Here is a 20,188-nt window from a genome sequence, read left to right on the forward strand (position 1 = left end):
TAGGAAAAAGGTAATGATGTTTTTTGGGCTTTTATGGATCTGTAAAAGGCTTTTGACAGGGTAGACAGGAAGGCACTGTGGGAGGTACTGCAGATATATGGGATAGGAGGAAAGCTGTTAAGAGCAGTCAAGAGTTTTTACGAGAGTAGTAGAGCTTGTGTTAGGATTAGAAATGGAGAGAGTGAATGGTTTGAGGTAAAGGTGGGACTTCGTTAGGGATGTGTTATGTCGCCCTGGCTGTTCAATCTTTACATGGATGGGGTGGTGCGAGAGGTGAATGCAAGGGTAGTGGGTCAGGGATTGGAGATGGTTAAAGAAAATGGAGAAAAGTGGGAAATAAGCCAGTTGTTGTTTGCTGACGACACTGCGGTTGTAGCGGGATCAGAGGAGGTGGAAGGAGTGAACATGGGGTGGTGTCCTAGGATCAGATGGATGAATGGGGTGAAAGGGGCATTACAAAAGAGAGGAATGTCTGTGGAGGAAGGACGGGAGAGGACAGAAGATAGGGGTGAATGGAGAAGGGCTGTGTATAGATGATGCCGTAATGCATGAGGGGAAGTGGGTGGGGGATGAGGAAGTATGAGAAAAAAATTGACACAACCCGAAGGGATTTCTCCCCGTCTTCTCCTTTTCTGCATGAGGGGACGGAGAGGGGAGGTTGCCGAATTTATGAAGCGGCCTTGCTGTGGATGTGCTGTGTCTTGCGACACTGCTTCTGACCCAAGGCGGTGGACGGGATGCAGGGATGACTCGTCATCCAGAAGGTAAGATAAGGAGGGAGGAGGGGGGTGGAATATATGGGAAATGGAATGGGTGGGAGTGGTTTCTGTGCCTTTTTTTTTTTTTTGGCTACCCCCCGTGTAAGGGGAAAAAGCCTTTGGTATATGTATTTATCATTACTATTTTTTTTTTGCATCCGACCTAGTTATGGACCAAAAGGTCTCATGCCGGCATGCTCCGCCTTTCTAATCTTTTGTTAGAAACCCTTGGGGTTCGATGTCACTTCTCTGGCAACGAGTAATACTGCTGTATAACGCGAGTATGGCGATGCATCATCGTGCATCAGGCAGCTGATGCTTCCCGCGATCATTTGACTCGTACCGAAGAGGTTAATGGAAAAATACCACAACAGTTCACATTTTTAAAATGTTTTAATATAACTCTTTTTATATCACACATACAACATAAGAACATAAGAATAAAGGAGACTGCAAGAGACCATAAGGCCTACACTAGGCAGCTCCGTACAAACCATCACATTTTTTATTTTATATAGTACATACAAGAAATACAGGCGTATATGTCAAAAGCGCAAATCTCGATATAATAGGAATAACCGAGACATGGTGGAGACTTTGAAGCTGAATTTAAAATTGTGGGATTGCAAAACTTTCATCAAGATATAAGTCACAAGAAAGGTGGGGGTGTTCTGTTGTGCGTTAGGAGCAATGTCCATGCTTCTGCTCTAAAGTGAAACAGGATGCATATGATAGTTCGTGGGTTGAACTAATCCAAACAAATAAACAAAAATGAATGTAGGTGCAATATATAGGCCAGTCATTATCATCAGCAGAAGACAAGCTGTTGTTTCAAGAACTGTCTAGTTTCTGCAACAGGGACTTCATTCATAATGGGTGATATCAATTGTATTAGCATTGATTGGATGACCCCACACGGCCATATAGGTAGTCGCTTGATGGATTTTCTCGCTGACAAATACTTAATTCAACATGTAAAAGAGCCCACAAGACATGGAAACTTACTCGATCTATTGATCACTAGCCGCGAAAGCATGATAACCGATGTACAAGTCTGTGAAGCTATTGCAAATAGCACTCACAGAGAACAGTTTTTCGCGAAAAATGTCTATTGCACTGGTCACACTGCAATGGATTCTCTCCTGTATGGGTCATCATGTGACGTGACATTTGAGAAGATCCTTACGTGAAAAAAAGCTTTATTGCACAGGCCACATTGGAATGTCTTCTCTTCAGCGTGGGTAGTCATGTGATATTTGAGAACACCCTTTTGTGTGAAACCGGAATCACACATGTCACACTACAATGGATTCTCTCCTGTGTGGCTCATCATGTGACGTTTGAAATCACCCATTTGTGAGAAAACTGAATCACACGTATCACACTGGAATGGCTTCTCTCCTGGGTGGGTCATCATGTGACTTTCGAGATTACCCTTTTGTGAGAAAGCGGAATCACACATGTCACACTGGAATGGCTTCTCTCCTGTGTGGGTCATCATGTGATCTTTGAGATTACGCTTTCGTGAGAAAGCGGAATCACACATGCCACACTGAAATGGCTTCTCTCCTGTGTGGGTCATCATGTGACGTTTGAGATTACGCTTTTGTGAGAAAGCAGAATCACACATGTCACACTGGAATGGCTTCTCTCCTGTGTGGGTCATCATGTGAAGTTTGAGACTACCCTTACGTGAGAAAGCGGAATCACACATGTCACACTGGAATGGCTTCTCTCCTGTGTGGGTCATCATGTGATGTTTGAGATCACCCTTTCGTGAGAAAGCGGAATCACACATGCCACACTGGAATGGCTTCTCTCCTGTGTGGGTCATCATGTGACGTTTGAGATTACGCTTTTGTGAGAAAGCGAAATCACACATGTCACACTGGAATTGTTTCTCTCCTGTGTGGCTCATCATGTGACTTTTGAGATCATGCTTTTGTGAGAAAGCAGAATGACACAAGTCACACTGAAATGGCTTTTCTCCTGTGTGGGTCATCATGTGACGTTTAAGACGACCCTTTAGTGAGAAAGCGGAATCACACATGCCACACTGGAATGGCTTTTCTCCTGTGTGGGTTATCATGTGACGTCTGAGATCACGCTTTTGTGAGAAAGCGGAATCACACATATCACATTGGAATGGTTTCTCTCCTGTGTGGCTCATCATGTGACGTTTGAGATCATCCTTTCGTGAGAAAGCGTAATCACACATGCCACACTGGAATGGCTTCTCTCCTGTGTGGGTCATCATGTGACTTTTGAGGAGACCCTTTCGTGAGAAAGCGGAATCACACATGTCACACTGGAATGGCTTCTCTCCTGTGTGGGTCATCATGTGACTTTTGAGGTGACCCTTTTGCGAGAAAGCGGAATCACACATGTCACACTGGAATGGCTTCTCTCCTGTGTGGGTCATCATGTGACTTTTGAGGAGACCCTTTCGTGAGAAAGCAGAATCACACATGTCACACTGGAATGGCTTCTCTCCTGTGTGGGTCCTCATGTGACTTTTAAGGTGACCCTTTTGTGAGAAAGCAGAATCACACATGTCACACTGGAATGGCTTCTCTCCTGTGTGGGTCATCATATGATGTTTGAGATGATGCTTTTGTGAGAAAGCAGAATCACACATGTCACACTGAAATGGCTTTTCTCCTGTGTGGCTCATCATGTGACGTTTGAGATCACCCTTTCGTGAGAAAGCGGAATCACACATGCCACACTGGAATGGCTTCTCTCCTGTGTGGGTCATCATGTGACGTCTGAGATCACGCTTTTGTGAGAAAGCGGAATCACACATATCACATTGGAATGGTTTCTCTCCTGTGTGGCTCATCATGTGACGTTTGAGATCACGCTTTTGTGAGAAAGCGTAATCACACATGTCACACTGGAATGGCTTCTCTCCTGTGTGGGTCATCATGTGACTTTTGAGGAGACCCTTTTGTGAGAAAGTAGAATCACACACGTCACACTGGAATGGCTTCTCTCCTGTGTGGGTCCTCATGTGACTTTTGAGGAGACCCTTACCTGAGAAAGCGGAATCACACATGTCACACTGGAATGGCTTCTCTCCTGTGTGGGTCATCATATGATGTTTGAGATGATGCTTTTGTGAGAAAGCAGAATCACACATGTCACACTGAAATGGCTTCTCTCCTGTGTGGCTCATCATGTGACATTTGAGATAACGCTTTTGAGAGAAAGCAGAATCACACAAGTCACACTGGAAAGGCTTCTCTACTATGTGGGTCATCATGTGATATATGTGACAATCGTTGGCAAAATATAGGTCACACTAGAAAGGCTTCTCTCCTGTGTGGGCCATCACTTGATGTTTAAAATGAGTTGTGAGATAGCCGAGCTATCGATGCTACATCGGGTTTTCTTTGTTGATACCTTTCTGAAAAAAAAAATGAGATTAACTTTTAGAGATATGTAATAGTAGGACTGTTGGTGTTTTGTACACAAACCATTTCATACATGCCATCCTCTATTATAAGAATAGTTTGCCTAAAAACACATAGTAAAATCGATTATCAAAATGGTCAACTGGTCATTATAGCAGTGTTTGCTTTGTTAGCCTAGTTGTGGGTAGAAATTCCATACTTCTCTCCTACTCAAAAGGAGTAATTATTAATTACCTACGATGCACCTCGTAGAGGCCACGTCATCTGCATGGAGGGAGGGGGGGGGTGTTAGGGTAGACTCAAACCTGCCCTTCAATCAACCAGTACTAAAACAAACTTTTAAGATTATCTTATCGACTAACGGTTTGTGTCTATAGTAATTGCATGTCTGACATGAGAGAATGTAAACACTGAACACGTTTGACACGTCACCTTATCTATATCTACCAATTTGGCAGCGGCGATCAGAACCAATGAAAAACAACACCAATTGAAGCAACCTTTAACGCAGAGGCACACTACTTGCTTTGCTGTCAAAATCTTGCGCACGTCACATAGGGAGTGTTTTGCAGATGACTTTTTGGGCTAACGGCAATCAAAAAGGAAGACAAAGCGTCCCGCCGAACTTTCTCCTATGTTAACAAAAGAATAAATACAATAAAATGCAATTTGTACAAGTGAAATACACACTTGCACGAAAAAAGGAAATAAATTAAATCACGTTCATACACACTGTGACCTTCGTTCACCCTGTACTCTCTCACTTTATCTTTTTCTGTCATTGTGTTCCTAGTGCCCAGGTATACTGGATTTAAGTCTATGCACCTATTTACGCTAATTTCTTTTGTCGTCCACACTTCTATGAATAATCTCCTTTTCTTTGAGTTGCCTCTGTGCACCACTGTCGCTCCTTCTTGGTCAACGTTGTGCTGTAGTTCGTTTATGTGTTAATAAAGTGCTGAGGCTGCATCTTTCCGTTTAATTGCCCGTTTATATTCTTCAATTCTAGTGGCGAGCTTCTTATACGTTTCTCCTATGTAATCTGCATCACAATCCAAACATCCAATGCGGTACACTACGCCCGACTGCTGAGTGGGTGCTTCCATATCCCACCCCTACACCAAACCACTTCAAGTTCAAAGGACTACAAAGGAGAAGTATCCCGACAGGAGACCTTTTGGTCCATAACTCGGTCGGATGAGAAAAAAACATATAGATATATAGGTAAAGTTAGATTATCACCTATCAGGTAAATGTTAAATAATAAATGGACAGATAAATAATGATAAACAAATTGAGAAATAACAACCAATAGTGTGAAATAATGTCACTTTTTAATGTTGTCAATTCCCTTCAGAATCTTAGACCTGCATCAAGTCACCTGAGTCTACGCTTTTTAGGGAAAATAGATTCATATGTCTTAATTGATTTTCGTATAATTCCTTTTTGATATTTGGAATCAGTTTTGTGGCTCGCCGTTGTACTCTTTCCAATCTGTCAATGCCTTCAATGAAAGTCGGTGACCATAAGGAAACGGCATATTCCAATTGTGGTTGAAGTCATAAGATCACGCAATCAGTTCTGGAATCTTGTTTGCTTTCTCAGAGGCTGAAATATACTGTTTAGATGATTTGAGATCGTTACTGATAATTAGCCCGAGATCCTTTTCACTATCCACTTTTGTTAACGAATTTATAAAAAAAAAAAAAAAAAATTGTAATCGTACTGTTATTTTTACCTTTGTGCATAACCTTGCATTTGTGTAAAATTCCATTACCCACTTTTCAGACCATTAGTTTAAGTAATCATTTGCCATTCCACAGTTTTGTATCACCAGCAAATTTGGACACGATAGATTTCAGTACGTGGTCTATATCATTGATATATACTATGAATACAAGTGGCCAAAGAAAGGAACCCTGAGGAACTCCACTTTGTAAGAACATCTTTGCCTCTGCGAGTTCGGTGGATTATATCAGAAACATAAAGGTCATGACACCTAGAAAAGAGAAACCAAGTATCAAGAAAGTGGTATCCCAGTTGCTTGAACTGTGATATCCTCTCATTGATCCTTATGGCTTTAACACAGGCTGTACTACTCTTGTAAAAAAAAAAAAATCTTGACTGCTGTTAACAGCTTTCCTCCTATCCCATACATCTGTAAAACCTCCCACAGTGCCTTTCCGTCTACCCTGTCAAAGCCCTTTTCCAAATACTAAAAGGTCCAAAATCATCTTAACCCTTTGCTAAAGCTTCCTCACATATCCGTCTTACCACGAAAATCAGACTTTGCACATCACGTAAACGCTCTCAATGAGCAGACGCTAGGTCATCGACTTGAACCCAAGTTGCTGGTTCCTTCTGAGATTTTGATTTCTAATAACCAAAGATGCTCCCCGGGTGAATTGAACTTGCACTTGATCGCACATTTGTTTATTGTTTAACTTTACCCATTCATTATTTACGTTACTACTATTTCTATTTATTTGTTCATTTATAGTTGTTTTCTCCCACCCGGCCTAGTTATGGGCCAAAAGGTCCCCTGTCGGCATACTTCTCTTTTTCAATCCTTTGTAAATAGAAATGGTTACCCTCATAAACATGTATGCACATCACACCCACACCGTTGACAGTGTCCCAGCCCTGTCTCCCAGAGCAAAATACTGCTTAACACGCCGCCTAACCTTGAGGTGCACATGCATGTATCCGTGCTACTCGCCAACAACCACCACTTGACTACTGTTAATGTTGGTCACTGATTACTTAGTTGGTCATATCAATACACAACCATATGCAGTTCATATATTGGAAACTCCCCAAAATTGGAAAACTGCTCATTATAATGGTGTTGGCTACTACCCTTTTCTATTCTTTCACTACAATGTAAACAAACACATAGTTGCCAGATCAACTCCGACATGAGCCACTGTCCAATCCGTGTACCAGCTATAACTGTTGGCAATATTACAAACCAATACCGAAGGTATATTGCCCTGAGACTCACTCGAGGAAAGACATTACATAAAAACATAGTCAAAAATAATTCTATACAGAACTGTCAGCGACACTAGAATTATGTGATATTTGAGAGCACTCCTTTCTGAGTAAGCTGCGTCACACAGGTCACACTTGAAAGGCTTCTGTCTAGTGTGGTTCATCATGTGACGTTTGAGGTGCTCCTTTCGTGAGGGAGTTGCATCACACAGGTCATATTGGAAAGGGTTCTCCCCACTGTGGGTCATCATCGCGTGGTATTTGAGAGGACTCTATTGTCAGAAAGCTGCAGATTCACACATGCCACATTCGAAAGGCTTCTCTCCACTGTGGGTCACTGTGTGATATTTAAGGGCACGCTTTCCTGAAGAAAAAAAAAACTGCTTTACACAAGTTGCATTTGAAAGGCTTCTCTGCAGTGTGGGTCATCATGTGTTCTTTAAGAAAACCCTTTCGTGAGAAAGATGCATCACACAGACCACATTGGAAAGGCTCCTCTACAGTGGGTGTCATCACGTGATATCTAGGAGCACTCTTTCGTGACAAAGTTGTATCACACAGGTCAAGCATCAAAGGCTTCTCTCCAGTGTGGGTCATCATGTGATGTTTGAGACGATCACTTCGTGAAAAAGATGCATCACACAGGTGACATTGGAAAGGCTTCTCTCCCGTGTGGGTCATCACGTGGTCTTTGAGAGCACACTTACTGTCCTGGCAAAACTGTATCACCCGGTTCGCATTTAAAAGGCTTCTCTCCAGTGTGTGTCATCGCGTGATATTGTGTCAGACGCCTCACCAGACTCTATCATATGATGAATATACGAGATCTTAGTATACCCTTTCCCAGGAAATTTTGATATTTACCCTCGACCTGAAAAATATATAATGCTTGACATCCAACTTTTAAAGAGCATGTAATACGAGCAACACGACTTTATACATATACAGTCTGGCTTCAACCAAAACGAAGTGGGGGAGGGGAACAAATAACTCGTATCAAATGAGCTTAATGGGAGAAATGAAAGGCTGACTGAATAAACACTTCAAAGAGATCGATGGCAGGCAAGAAAAAGGGGGTCTGTGTATAATGTAGGATACAATGGCATAATTGGAAACAATAATCTTTGACAAACTTTCACAAAAGTCCAAATTGTAAGAGGCTGGGAGGAAACTAAAAATAAAAACTATAGAGAGTTGGGTTGAAGACGGGTAGGTCATTTATAAACAATAGCCCGACCGAGCTGCGTTACGCCTTTCCATCTTGTTTGTAAATAACAGCCAGGGACCTAGAGTGTACATTTACAATATTGCTGACACGACATTCCTTTGTAACTTGAGTGAGAATTATGCAGGGTCTCGAGATTATTCCAAGTAAACAATATTGCCGTATAGACTTGAAACAAAGAATCTGATTGGTGAAAGGATGGAGGAGAAAATTCAATTGGTTCACGAATGTAAAATCACGCCCTTTGGGGAGAATCTTGAATATAAATTGATCATTGTACTAAGGAAATCCTTATGTAACTGCAAAGATCACGTAGAATCTTGCATACGTGTTTTTGGGGGGATTCATTCATTTGAAAAACCTCAAGGAGAGAGCGTTGTGTACAATTCGATTTACCATAAGATATAGAAGATTACTACATTTCCTTTCTCCTTGACAAAAGACTACAACTAAAAGAAGCGAGTCGCCATTTCCATAAGTGAGTACCCCAAGGGCGGCAACAGCGGCAACGAGTAGCGGCACCGAGGGAAAGAACGCACGCAAATAAAACATCTCCGAAGAGAAGCACTCAACGCACGCAACTAAAACATCTCCGAAGAAGAAGAACCTTTAACGTACGCAACTAGAACGCACGTAATTTAACGCACGCAACAAAAACGTCTCCAGAGAGAAGCACTCAACGCACGCAACTAAAGACTACATCTAAAGAATTCCGTGCGACATATTACGTGCTTGCACATGTATTGGTGCAGCCAAGCATTCATCGTACGCAACGTCTTTGAAGAACTAAACAAGATAATTTGTCTACAAAGAAAATGCAAGCAACTACTCACGAACTCCAGGCAACAGACGGGACCACGTAGTGCACGTAAATCCCCACCCTGGTACGAGGACGAGCTACTTTGCATCACCATTGTTAAAAACTCTGATCCACTTGAACACCTCTATTAGATCACCCCGCACTCTGCGTTTTTCCAGAGAGTGCAAGTTCAGGTGCCTAAGCCTGTCGGGAGGCAAATTTCTGAGTCCATGTATCATTTTGGACATTCTTTTCTGTACTGATTCTAGTGAATTGATGTTCATTTTGTAGGACGGAGACCAAAACTGTACCGCATAGTCAAGGATGGGTCTAACTATAGCTAGAGTTTAATAATTACCTCTGCCCTTATGTTCGTTACCGTCCTAGCAATGAAACCTAGTGCTCTGTTAGCTTTATTCCTAGCGCTAATGCACTGTTTACTGGTTTTAAGGTCCGGACTCACTAGAACTCCCAAGTCTCTCTCACACTTAGTTTTCTCTAAAAGCATGTTATCTAAGCTCCATCTATTTTCGGGGTTGTGTAGCCCTACGTTTAACACGCTACATTTAGAGATATTGAAGTTCATTTGCCATTTCACCGACCATGTAAATAATTTGTTACGATCATCCTGCAGAATCTCTGCGTCGTCTCCTGACCTAAACAGGTGTCCTATTTTAGTGTAGTCCGCAAACTTACTAACTTCATTATTTATCCCCCTCATATTCACTCCTTCCACCTCTGCCTTCCACACTTCTTTTACAAATCTTACTTCACTCATTCTTTCCATGTGTCCAAACCATCCTAATACTCTTTCATCAAACCTATCTCCCAGCTCCCTTTCCACCCCTGTTCTCCTTCTCATCTCCTCAGTTCACTCTATCTAGCCTAGTAACCCCTATCATACTTCTCAGACATTTCATCACAAACACATTCAGACTCCTTATCTCTTCCTCTCTCATGTTCCATGTTTCTACCCCATACAGTGCTGTTGGTACAATCACTCCTTCATATAACCTCCTTTTAGCATCCATTCCCAGATGTCTATTTCTCATTACACTTTTTAATCCACCAAGGCATTTACTCACTTCTCTCAATCTACATTCTACCTCCTCCTTTTCCTGCCACATTCACACCCAAGTATCTAAAACTATCCAATTCCTCCAGTCTTTCACCCTTAATGCTCACTTCCAGCCTGCTGTCACTCTCTCCCCTTGTACATCTCATCACCTTACTTTTGCCCACATTTATCTTCAGCTTCCTTCTTTCACACACCTTCTCAAACTCTGTCACTAACTTCCTCAATCCCTCCTCTGATCCTGCTACAAGCGCAGTGTCGTCAGCAAACAACAACTGGCTCACCTCCCACTTTTCTCCATTTTCTTTAACCATCTCCAACCCCTGACCCACTACCCTTGCATTTACCTCTCACACCACCCCACCCATGTAAATATTGAACACCTTGTATATACTGTATATACAGTATATATATATAATATATATATATATATACATATATATATTGTATATATATTGTATATATATAATATATATACATATATATATACATATATATATACATATAATGTTGAGACATTCTGACAGGTTGATGTAAGCGGAATAGGAAACACAGGAGTCTTAGTCAAGACTAAGACTCCTGTGTTTCCTATTCCGCTTACATCATACATATAATATATACATATATATATATATATATATATATATACATATATATATACATATATATATATATATACATATACATATATATATACATATATATATACATATATATATATATATATATATATATATATATATATATATACATATACAGGTATATGCACACACACACATCAAGTAACGTAGATGTCGTAACACAAGAGTAAAATAAAACTTAAACCCACTCTCGGAGAAAGATAAGCTGAGATATAGGGTAAACTGTATATTTCGATCACTGTGGTCCTCTTCAGCAGTTACAATTATTGGGTACATAGACAAGAACGTATATACAGAGGAGAAAGCTACAAAAGGGAACTAGGTAAACTTCAAGTGACGTGCCCTGAGTGGGGCTGCATTTTTCCAATCTATTCTGTGATCTAAAAGACTTGAGTGGAGGAATACAGCTGAGTTTTCTTGGCCGTATTTTCATGAATTTTTATGTTCTTTTATCCTGGTAAGTAGATCACGTCCCGTTTGTCCCCAGTACATTTTATCAAAATCAAGACATAGTATTTTTTTATACTCCGGGGTTGTCATTATTAGGAGTTCTGTGATAGACATTAAAAAAAAAAAAAGTGGTAAATTTCCATCACAGAACTCCTTGGGTGTTATTATGAGATTATTTGCAGGAACTGAAAATATGAGTCATGATGAATATCATTGTAGAAACCCAACTTTCTATTTGTATCACAATTGAGTAGGACATAGAACACAGGATTGTAGAGGAATGCCAATTTTTTTTTTTGTATTCACCCAGAAACAGGAGTAAAAACCCCAGAAGACACAAAATAAAACAACACTACAGAGCTAACCTTAGAGGGACAGACGTTATAGTGTACTGAAAAGGGATGACAAAGAGAACAACAACACAGGAGATTTTTTCTCTCTCATTTACTGTAACAATTGGAAGGACTTCTGTAGGACACATCATTGTGAGTAAATTTATTCAAAAGACCTATTCAAATATTTATTGATACAGGATCTGTAGTAAATGTTATAACCAGTAAAATGCTTGAGTTACCTATGTCTGAAAAGGGATATATGTGTTTCTTGCCATTGATTAATTATCTGTCAAGATTTTGTATCTTACAACCCATTCCAAATAAGAGAGCCGAAACAATTGTTTCAGTAATATATGAACGAATCTGTAATTCCACAGCTCCCAAGATCTTAGTTTCAGACAATGCTGCTGAATTTAACAACAAAATCTTGGAAGAATTATGTAAGTTATTTAAGGTAAACAAAATTAATATGCAAGTCAATTATCCTCAAAGTAATGGATCGGAATCCTGTGTTTCCTGGAATCCTTTGTGCAAAATTTAGTTGTTGCAAATTCTGGTCATGTCCTCCCTTCTCCCAATGCCCCAACTTGTAAGGATAATTAACTCACCTAAGAAAGATTGTAATTTCCAACCTTTCTTTGGTGAAGTAAAGATACCATTCTATTATCCCTTGTAAACTGCACACTTAAGTGTTTCTTCAATAATAACAGAGGTTCTTTTCGCTTCTGAATTTAGATTCAACCTGTACAAACTGATGCCCTTCCCAATGAAAGTAAATAATTCAATTTTTGAACTTGACACACCAGTGATAGATTCACTAGATTACATCTTTTCTCTAGATAACTTAACAGAGTACAATCTTTAATGATAACCTTAAAAATTGTAAGGTCCCTAACAATATTCTCTACCTGTGCCATGCTTTTATTTATTTATTTTAGAGTATGACAGAAAATTTTGAAAGCAATAAAAAAGATGTTTTGGAAGGAAATTAAAAGAGGAAGAGGAGGTGAATTAAGTAGAGAAGAAAAGGTAAAAGGTGCAGATGGAGAGATGATAATGGAAGAGAAGGCAGTGAGAGGAAGGTGGGCACAGTATTTTAGGGAGTTGCTAAATGTGAAGGAGGATAGGGAGGGAAAGGTAGTTGCAGTGGGAAGTGCTAAGAAAATGAGTGATGAGTGAGGAAAATGGAGGAGAAATAGGGAAAGATGAAGTGGAAGAAGCTGTTAAGATGATAAGAGCAGGTAAGGCACCTGGGTTGGATGGATGCAATGCAGAATGTCTGAAGAAAGGAAGTACAGTTATGGTGGACTGGCTGGTGAGGTTATTTAATGTTTGCTGGAGAGAGGGTAGAGTACCGGAGGACTGGAGGAGTGCCTGTATAGTTCCGCTTTACAAGGGAAAGGGGGACAAGTGTGAGTGTAGTAGTTACAAAGGGATCAGCTCGTTGAGTGTAGTTGGGAAGGCTTATGGGAGGATCTTGATTGAGAGGATTAGGAGAGGAACAGAGAGAGTAATTGGTGAGGAACAGTGTGGTTTTAGGACAGGTAGGGGTTGTGTAGATCAGATTTTTGTGAAAAGACAGATATGTGAGAAAGCTATAGGAAAGGGGAAGGATGTTTTTTGGGCTTTTATGGATCTGTAAAAGGCTTATGACAGGGTAGACAGGAAGGCACTGTGGGAGATACTGCAGATATATGGGATAGGCGGAAAGCTGTTAAGAGCAGTCAAGAGTTTTTATGATTGTAGAGCTTGTGTTAGGATTAGAAATGGAGAGAGTGAATGGTTTGAGGTAAAGGTGGGACTTCGTCAGGGGTGTGCTATATCACCCTGGTTGTTCAATTTATAATTGGATGGGGTGGTGCGACAGATGAATGGAAGGGTAGTGGGTCAGGGGTTGGAGATGGTTAAAGAAAATGGAGAAAAGTGGGAGGTGAGCCAGCTGTTGTTTGCTGACGACACTGCGCTTGTAGCAGGATCAGAGGAGGGATTGAGGAAGTTAGTGACAGAGTTTGGGAAGGTGTGTGAAAGAAGGAAGCTGAAGATAAATGTGGGCAAAAGTAAGGTGATGAGATGTAAAAGGGGAGAGAGTGACAGCAGGCTGGAAGTGAGTATTAAGGATGAAAGACTGGAGGAATTGGATAGTTTCAGATACTTGGGTGCGAATGTGACAGGAAAGGGAGGAGTGGGGTGGAGGTAGAATGTAGATTGAGAGAAGCGAGTAAATGCCTTGGTGGATTAAAAAGTGTAATGAGAAATAGACATCTGGGAATGGATGCTAAGAGGAGGTTATATGAAGGAGTGATTGTGCCAACATCAATGTATGGGGCAGAAACATGGAACATGAGAGAGGAAGAGAGAGGGAGTCTGAATGTGTTTGAGATGAAATGTCTGAGAAGTATGATACAGGTTACTATGCTACAGTAGATAGAGTGAGAAATGAGGAGGTGAGGAGGTGAACAGGGGTGGAAAGGGAGCTGGGAGATAGAGTTGATGAAAGAGTATTAGGATGGTTTGGACATATGGAAAGAATGAGTGAAGAAAGATTTGTAAAAGAAGTGTGGAAGGTGGAGGTGGAGGGAGTGAATATGAGTGGGTGTCCTAGGATGAGATGGATGGATGGGGTGAAAGGGGCTTTACAAAAGAGAGGAATGTCTGTAGGGGAAGGACAGGAGAGGACAGAAGATAGGGGTGAATGGAGAAGGGTTGTGTATAGATGAGGCTATGATGCATGAGTGGGAGTGGGTGGGGGATGGGGGGTATGGAAGCATGTATGAGAAAAAACTTGACGCAGTCCGAAGGGATTTCTCCCCATCTTCTCCTTTTCTGCATGAGGGGACCAAGAGGGGGTCACTGAATTTATGAAGTGGCCTTGCTGTGGATGTGCTGTGTCTTGCGACACTGCTTCTGACCCAGGGCAGTGGACAGGATGCAGGGATGACCCGTCATCCACGAGGTGCCAAGACAGGAGGGAGGGAGGAGGGTTGAGGGAAGTGGAATATATGGTAAATGAAATAGTTGGGAGTGATTTCTATGCCTTTTTCTTTTTGGCTACTCCCCGTGTAAAGGGGAAAAAGCCTTTGGTATATGTATGTATTTTTATTTTATTCTATTCATCCATTTATTTATTTATATTTTTATTTTTTTATCTTTTTGCTCCATTAAGCATTGAAATAAATTTTGTGAAGTTTCACTAGCTAAGAAAATGTCTGTAATACAGAATTGTCACTACAAAAAGGATATTTGTAAACCGGGTTACAGAATATCATGACAATATAAAATCAGTAAAAAGGAAGTAAAGAAAGTAGTGAGTTCTGAAAAAGACCTTGGAGTGATTATCACAAAGGACATGGCACCTGAAAAACAGATAGAAAAAACTGCTATGACCAACAAAGGGGGCCTTTACCTACTTGGACAAAGGAATGGTAAAGAAACTAGTAATCACACTGAGAAGGCCAAAACTGGAGTACAGTATGCAGCAACATTATGGACACCCAATGCTAAAAAGAATATAAAGAAAATTGAAAGAATATGAACAGCAATTACGAATATGGCCCCAACAAATTTAAAACTGTCAAATGAAGAGATTGTTAAAGTTGGAAATGCCAACTCTGGAACAAAGAAGAAAAATAGGTGACCTACTGACCATCTATAGAATCATGAGAGAAATGGTCATTAATACAGAAACTGACAAGTTGGAAAGGATATGCAACAAAATGCAACATGATAATGTCTACTATCCTACATTTTCTTGCTTATCATTATAAAACAATTTTTATAGATGTAGAATAAACAATTCTAATGCATCAAGGATAAAATCACCATTATATTTTGCACTTCTATTTCATTGATCAAAATTGCACAAAAAGTATATTTTTGCACTTCTATTTCATATATTCATTAAAACCATACAAAAATTAAATGGATATATAGTATGATAACAAGAATAGATCAATTTCTTTTAAACCATTAAAATTGTCTGATTAGAAATGAAGTCTTAAATCAGAGTATGACCAAAATAATATAAAGCCATCATGCAAGTATGAAAAGCGGAACAACTATTATTGTATTTTTCATTTTATTTTTATTTCATTATTATCATTATTATTTTCTTGGTTGGAAAATAATACCTCCTCTGTATGGACACCCATTAATTCCCTAAAAAGGGAAGACAATAATGTGGCCAATAATTGCACAGGATGCAACCTGCCAACCTACATAGAAACGTCGGAGATGGGAGTAAAAGAACTTTCAAAAAAGCCTCCCAAGATCAAATGAGGAATTCTTTGCAGGTACCAGTTTCAACATCTGAAAAAACCAGTCCCGGCTACAGGTTACACAGAATAAGATAATTAGATTCATACCTAAACCTACATCAACGTAGTCATATTGGTATTGAAGAATTTAGCAAGGTAGGAATGTTACCAGTAAAATACCGTGTCCAGCAGCTGAAACTAAACCAGGTTTACAATGTCATTCATAATTCTGCTCCCTCATATGTGAGCTGTAATTTTACATTATCGGCTGAGAACTGAACCCGGAACAGTCAAGAGTCTCTTATTGTACCTAATGCAGGTCCCTTCACCAAAAACAGTTTTCACTTCACAGGTGCTCAACTATGGAACTCACTACCTGTGTCCATTAAGAAGACAAATAGCAAGGTTACCTTCAAGAAAAAAGTCAAGGGTTACTATATGTCTCAGCTATGGACAGAGAACAGCCTTGATTTTGTGTACTACTAGCTTAGTGAGGGATACCTGATTCCATGAGTAATACCATCCATATCTGCGTTCACTCATAACTGTTTCTGACCTCCCCTTTCCCCCTTTTTTCAGAAGTTTAGTTCAGCATAACAATGATTGATGTTTACAAATTGGTTTCCACCTTTGTTTTGCCAGTCATAATATGGCATATGTCTCAGGTAGGTTCCGAGAACAGTTATGATCTGACCTCTTTCCTCATTCTCCTTGTTGTTTTACTCATTCGAGTACTGGTCCCCTGTACCCTACCTCTGGTGCTTCAGGTTATAATGTACTACTCATAGTAATTGCCCACTCCATCCTGAGATTCAGGTAAAATGTTAGATTTAATTAATACATAACCCTAGCTGCAGTGTAGGATTCACTATAACTACATGTTGTTACAGATATAGAATATTGTAGTATATCATTAATGGTCCTACTCTGATATAGTACTCACTCATACATGTTGATACAGATGTAGAAAAATGTAGTATATTATTAATGGTACTACTCCGTTATAGTACTCACTCATACTGTTTTGTTACAGTTTAACATTATTTTGTTGTTCCTTTGCCTAATGCAATGTTCCTTTTGGATGGTGCTCAAATATTTGGACTCAATGTTCCTATGTGTACAAACATTTCAGTAATATTAGCAAAACTATAACAATGTTTATGTGTCATATGTGTACTGACTGGTATTACTCATGAGTGTCTCTGGTCCCCTCAACCCCCTATGTATGTTTGTCCGTGTGACTTAATGTAGAAAAATTACCTGATGAGGACCACAATGGAAATAAGCGTTCATGCTTTTTGTGTTATCCTCGGCAATTTACATTTATTATTTCGAACTATGTGTTCTTGTCATTATTTGCACTTCATGTACATTGATTTATTGCCAAATAAAGTCTATCTATCTATCTATCAATTTGGAACATCAACATTTTAACGTCATCACCTTAATTTATTTTAATTTTATATGTACAGTTTTCTATTTCTGTATTAGGAAATAAAATAGAAGTGCAAAATATGCAATTGTGTTTTTATACAGGGATTACCTTTGTCTTGTGGCATTTTGTACATAATACCTGACTTAAGAAAATATCACCTTACTGGTTTACAAGAGCTTCACATAATGAACTTGAGGTAAATTAGGTGAAAAAATAATGTATTACATTATCCAAAGTCACACTACACTTAAGGATGTAAATCCCAATACCCACAAAACACCCAACAGGCTATTAGATTTGATTTTTTTTTACAACAGTTTTCCTGTTGACTTCATTAAATTGGGTCTTTTGTTCCAATCAGAAAACACTTGTTTGTACCAACCCCAACCCCCATACCAGTCATGTCTGGGGACTGCATTGGGAAATAAGTATTTAGAATTAAAGAGGAGTGCAAAGACAGTGATTAATGAGAGAAACAAGGACAACATTGTTCAAATAAACAATAAGACAAGCAGTTTTCTCCAATTCTGACCATACCTAAGATTAGAGAACACAATCACAGTAGGATTCACTATTCTTTAAAAGATTATTGGGTTCGTTACTCTTTACATTACTATAATCAGGTTTGCTGTTTTTGATATAGATATGTTGGGTTCGCTAATCTTGACATTATCTGAATTAGGGAATACTGTGGGTTGGGTTATGTTATGTTGGGATAGCCATTCTTTAGATGAGGATCATTGGTGTCACTGTTCTTGACATGATCCATATATTTTTTTCCCAACAGTTTTCCTGTTGATTTGACCAAATTGGGTGTTCCATTTCAATTGGAAATCACTTGTTTGTACGAAACCCCCACCCCCATCTGGGGACTGCATTGGGAAATAAGTATTGCAGTGATTAATGAAAGAAATGACAACACTGTTCAAATAAACGATAAATCAAGCACAGTATTCTCCTACTCTGACCATATATAACCTACCCAGTCCCTCTCTCCCTCATGGCAAATAGATTTTTCAATGGTATTTGTTCATTTTGTTTCTTGTATTCAATACGAGATAAGTTAATACAAGATCATTTTCATTCTCTTCCATACATATATATCTTTTACAATAATGTAGTTATGATTCTACATAATTTTAGGTATTCACAAATATGTTTGCCAGTCTGCAACCCTTCCCTATATCATCTGCTAGCCCATGTTTAAATACAATAAATTCATAGTAACGTCAGCAACGATTTTTAAAACACTAAGACGAGCATCTTTACAGTTACCAACAATTAGGTAAGGTTACATTATGTTAAATCTCAAGTCTGCAATTCTTACCTGTATCACAACTAGCTTTATCATTCTCAGTATTTTCAACCCCAGATATGAATAGTACCACAAATCAACAGTAACATCAGCGGTGATTAGAAAAGACTAGCATGCATCTTAACATATACCTAATTCTACACCTAAGTCAAAATTCTTATTCAGTACTTGGAATTGTTGTAAAACATCAGCATATACCGTTAACTACTTCCTAGTTCTTAAGGGGCTATTGTTATTTGACAGCCCCCTCTACAATTTTTGAAACGCTGGCTTTCTTTCAACAGAACAAGACCTAATTTGATCTCATTACTAACCTACAGCATTCTAAAGTACCCAACACCTAGACAGCTACAGCCATAATGGACTGCAACTTCCAGGCATCAATCTAATCATGTAGGCACTGTCTGGCAAACGCCTACAATAATCTTTTCCTTACCTGTGTGGTTTCCTTCTTTGCTTACAACTTTCGTGACGCAAATGTCTAAACTATTTCAATTTTTTTTTCAAATGTACAAAGGCACTTTTAGAAATGCTTTGACATGGTTTACCCCTACTTACCGAAAATATTTGTTCTGAAGAGTTTATCCAATAAATTAGTACACACACACGCACAACATCAAAGTCCCAGTCGAGTGAGAGTGAATGTGAAGTGCGTGCCTCATATAAGCGAAACCCCGCAAATCCAATTTCGTAAACAAACCCAAGCGATCAAGCGTCGAACGCACAAGCTTCATGGCCGCTGCCTCCGCCCAATCACATACAGATATTTGCGCTTCGTGTGGCGCGGACGGAGACATTGATCACACCACAGGCTGCAATGGATGCCCTAATTGGATCCACTATCTTTGCAAGGGGCTTCCCCTATATCAAATCATGTCTTCATAAAAACAAACAGAAAATGCACGTGTAAAATGTGTTTTGATAAGATATACGGGGACGACGACGTAGCGATGAATGAAACAAAGGAGGCGGAAGACGCTTTAATTTCGCAGGGAAAAAAAGAAAGAAAAAAAAAATCCCAAAAACGATCAAACTGACAAGAGATATCAGTGCCTCCCTGAACGCATCGAACCCACTTTCACCAACACATACAAGCGACACACCAAAACAAATAACTCAAACAAAGGAGAATATTAGTGAAGGCCCAAGTAGTACAAGTACACACAGCATACTGGACAACAGTACACTACCAAACAAAGAATCTCAATCAAAGGGAAAGATGAGCGAAATTCTAGGCAGTACGCCTACATCTAACCAGGAATCTCAAACAAAGGAGAATGTAAAGGATAATCTAGGTAGTACACCAGAAAACCTGAATTCCAGCCAGACTGATATAGTTAAGTTAACCCCAACACCAATAAGGGATGGATGCCCCTAAACCGCCCACGGCTAACCCCAACCCGAAGGAGAAGAGGGACACACCTGGTACCTCGATTGCATCTGTCCAGTACTCTGCACCGTCTAACACAGGGCCAGTGAATCCCCAAACAAA

The 20,188-nt window shown here is 39.7% G+C and overlaps 1 protein-coding gene and 1 long non-coding RNA gene across 4 annotated transcripts in view; both read right to left on the bottom strand.

Moving 5' to 3' along the window:
* LOC143032020 (uncharacterized) overlaps positions 1-20,188 on the bottom strand; it is a 322,508-nt gene that overhangs the window by 57,299 nt on the left and 245,021 nt on the right. The gene's annotated exons all lie outside the window — the stretch shown is intronic.
* Positions 1,133-19,680, bottom strand: LOC143032012 (uncharacterized). Of its 3 annotated transcripts, none has more exons than XM_076196482.1 (2): positions 19,255-19,680; positions 1,133-4,163 (listed from the first exon to the last, which is right to left on the bottom strand). In XM_076196482.1, exon 2 carries the CDS (start codon positions 4,021-4,023, stop codon positions 2,059-2,061), a length of 1,965 nt encoding a protein of 654 aa, XP_076052597.1. In that variant the 5' UTR covers positions 4,024-4,163; positions 19,255-19,680; the 3' UTR covers positions 1,133-2,058. The 3 variants fall into 3 exon arrangements, with proteins under 3 accessions (XP_076052597.1, XP_076052595.1, XP_076052596.1); XM_076196480.1 differs by having other exon boundaries at positions 1,133-4,167; XM_076196481.1 differs by lacking the exon at positions 19,255-19,680 and adding an exon at positions 19,133-19,233 and having other exon boundaries at positions 1,133-4,167.

Source organism: Oratosquilla oratoria, chromosome 12, assembly GCF_046742065.1.
Source record: "Oratosquilla oratoria isolate Oo_2021 chromosome 12, ASM4674206v1, whole genome shotgun sequence".
NCBI classification, from domain to species: Eukaryota; Metazoa; Arthropoda; class Malacostraca; order Stomatopoda; family Squillidae; genus Oratosquilla; species Oratosquilla oratoria.